We start from the raw sequence: 2,225 nt of genomic DNA, 5'->3' as shown, positions 1-2,225 counted from the left end.
TTTCACTTTTGTTTAATTTTGATAGTGCATATTTTTAAAAATTTCTGTTTTGATTTTGATTTTTTCTATTTATTTTATTTTGCATTAATGAACAAAAATTTGTCTACTCTTTCGCAGAGCCTGGAAGTGGACGTCAAAGGCGAAGCAGAACTGAACTCCGTCGCAAGTCTGCTGGGCGTGCCACCAGCTGCACTCTTCCGCGGGCTCACCACTCGCACTCACAACGCACGCGGCCAGTTGGTTAAATCTGTCTGCGACGCCAATATGTCCAACATGACACGCGATTGTCTCGCGAAAGCCTTATACTGTCGCACTGTGGCCACCATTGTCAGACGCGCCAACAGCCTCAAGCGTCTGGGCTCCACCTTGGGCACACTTAGCTCCGATTCCAATGAATCTGTGCACAATCAAGCGGACGTTGCATCGCAGCATGCCTCTACGATTGGCGGCAACTCTGGTTCCAAATCAATGGCTGCCTTAAATAATGCTGTTCGCCATGCCACCGACGGTTTCATTGGCATTCTGGATATGTTCGGCTTTGAAGAACCATCACATGCACAGCTGGAGCACCTGTGCATCAATCTTTGCGCTGAAACTATGCAGCACTTCTACAACACGCACATTTTCAAGTCTTCAGTGGAGTCGTGCCGCGATGAGGGCATAGTCTGCGATGCCGAAGTCGACTATGTGGACAATGTGCCTTGCATTGACCTCATATCCTCGCTACGCACCGGTCTATTGAGCATGTTGGACGCTGAATGCTCCATCCGCGGCACAGCTGAGAGCTATGTGGCCAAGATTAAGGTGCAACACCGCAACTCTACGCGTTTGGAGACCAAACACTCGAGCGAACCCTACGATCCGCGCGTATTTATGATTCGCCACTTTGCCGGGCGCGTGGAGTATGACACCACCGATTTTCTCGACACAAATCGCGATGTGGTGCGCGACGACTTGGTTGCCGTCTTCTATAAGCACACCTGCAATTTTGGCTTTGCCACACATCTCTTCGGTTCCGAATTGAAGGCGCTGTATGCCCTACAGAATGTGCCACGCGGTCTGAGCTTCCGCATTTCGCCCACATCACACACAGATCTGCTGAATGGCGATGAGCCGGTCTCTACACTCACACAAGACTTTCACACACGCTTGGATAATCTGCTGCGCACGCTGGTGCATGCGCGTCCACATTTTGTGCGTTGCATACGCAGCAATGCCAACGAGACGGCCGGCTGTTTTGAGCGTAAAATGGTCGTGCGACAAATACGTTCGTTGCAGGTGCTGGAGACGGTAAATCTTATGGCTTCAGGTTTTCCGCATCGCATGCGCTTTAAGCAATTCAATGCGCGTTATGTTGCCATGTTGGCGCCATTCCGGCTGCATCGCCGTGGTGAGGATAAAGCAATGGAGGATTGTAATCTAATACTCGAGTATGCCTTGGAAAATCCACCAGTATTGGATGGTTCGGTCACTCTGGCATGGGCGCCGGGCAAGCGGCACGTCTTCCTCAGCGAAGGTATGCGTCAGCACTTGGAGCATCTGCGTGCCGAAATACGCACAAAGAGTGCTACGCTGATACAGGCCACCTGGCGTGGTTGGCAGTGGCGCAAGAAGATGGGCGGCGGGAAACGAACGCGGGTCGGCGGCGGCAATAGTGTCATGCCTATTCTGCCAGCGGTAACGACAACGAAGCTAACAAAATTGTTGCCCAACAGCGGCGCGAATTCACGTAAGTATTGGTGCATAGCAGCGTGTCAAATGCAGTGCAATCATTTTGTAATTGATTTCTGTTTTGTTTTTCTCTTTTGATGCTTGCTGCTTTGATGTGTGCAGTGCCGCGCTTGTCAGCTAAATCCACAAATCTGATGGGCACCGTAACGCGTCCACGACCACAACCAATCGCCGGCACACCACCGCCAGATCCAAATGAGAAATGCGATACAAAGATAATCCAGCAAACTTGTAGTCTTTTCGGATTAGATTTGGTGAGTACCACTTTGCGCATTCTACGCTTGATCATTTTTGGTATCTAACACCTGCCGCTCCTTGGCTCACCTATTCCATTGTTCTAAAATTTCTTTTCTTTGCATTTTAACACGTAAATTTGTATTTACTAACTTACACATTCGCTTTATTTAGTTACATAGTCCTGTCGAGTATGGTTGAAAGCAATCTTTTTCTTTGCTTTTTTAACTTTTTAATTTCTACTCGATTCAGAATTTTAT

The 2,225-nt window shown here is 48.7% G+C and overlaps 1 protein-coding gene across 1 annotated transcript in view; it reads left to right on the top strand.

The window, feature by feature from the left end:
• The window catches only part of dachs (unconventional myosin-IXb-like dachs), a 23,058-nt gene that overhangs the window by 19,902 nt on the left and 931 nt on the right, over positions 1-2,225 (top strand). The window contains exons 6-7 of the mRNA XM_017618109.1: positions 118-1,729; positions 1,834-1,985. Of these exons, the coding sequence (XP_017473598.1) occupies positions 118-1,729; positions 1,834-1,985 (1,764 nt within the window). The remainder of the gene's footprint in view (positions 1-117; positions 1,730-1,833; positions 1,986-2,225) is intronic.

This window comes from Rhagoletis zephyria, unplaced genomic scaffold, assembly GCF_001687245.7.
Source record: "Rhagoletis zephyria isolate East Lansing unplaced genomic scaffold, Rhagoletis_zephyria_1.1 Rzeph_scaffold_01558, whole genome shotgun sequence".
NCBI lineage: Eukaryota > Metazoa > Arthropoda > Insecta > Diptera > Tephritidae > Rhagoletis > Rhagoletis zephyria.
The sequence above is the reverse complement of the archived record's forward strand: the minus strand, read 5'-3'. Positions and strand labels throughout refer to the sequence as shown.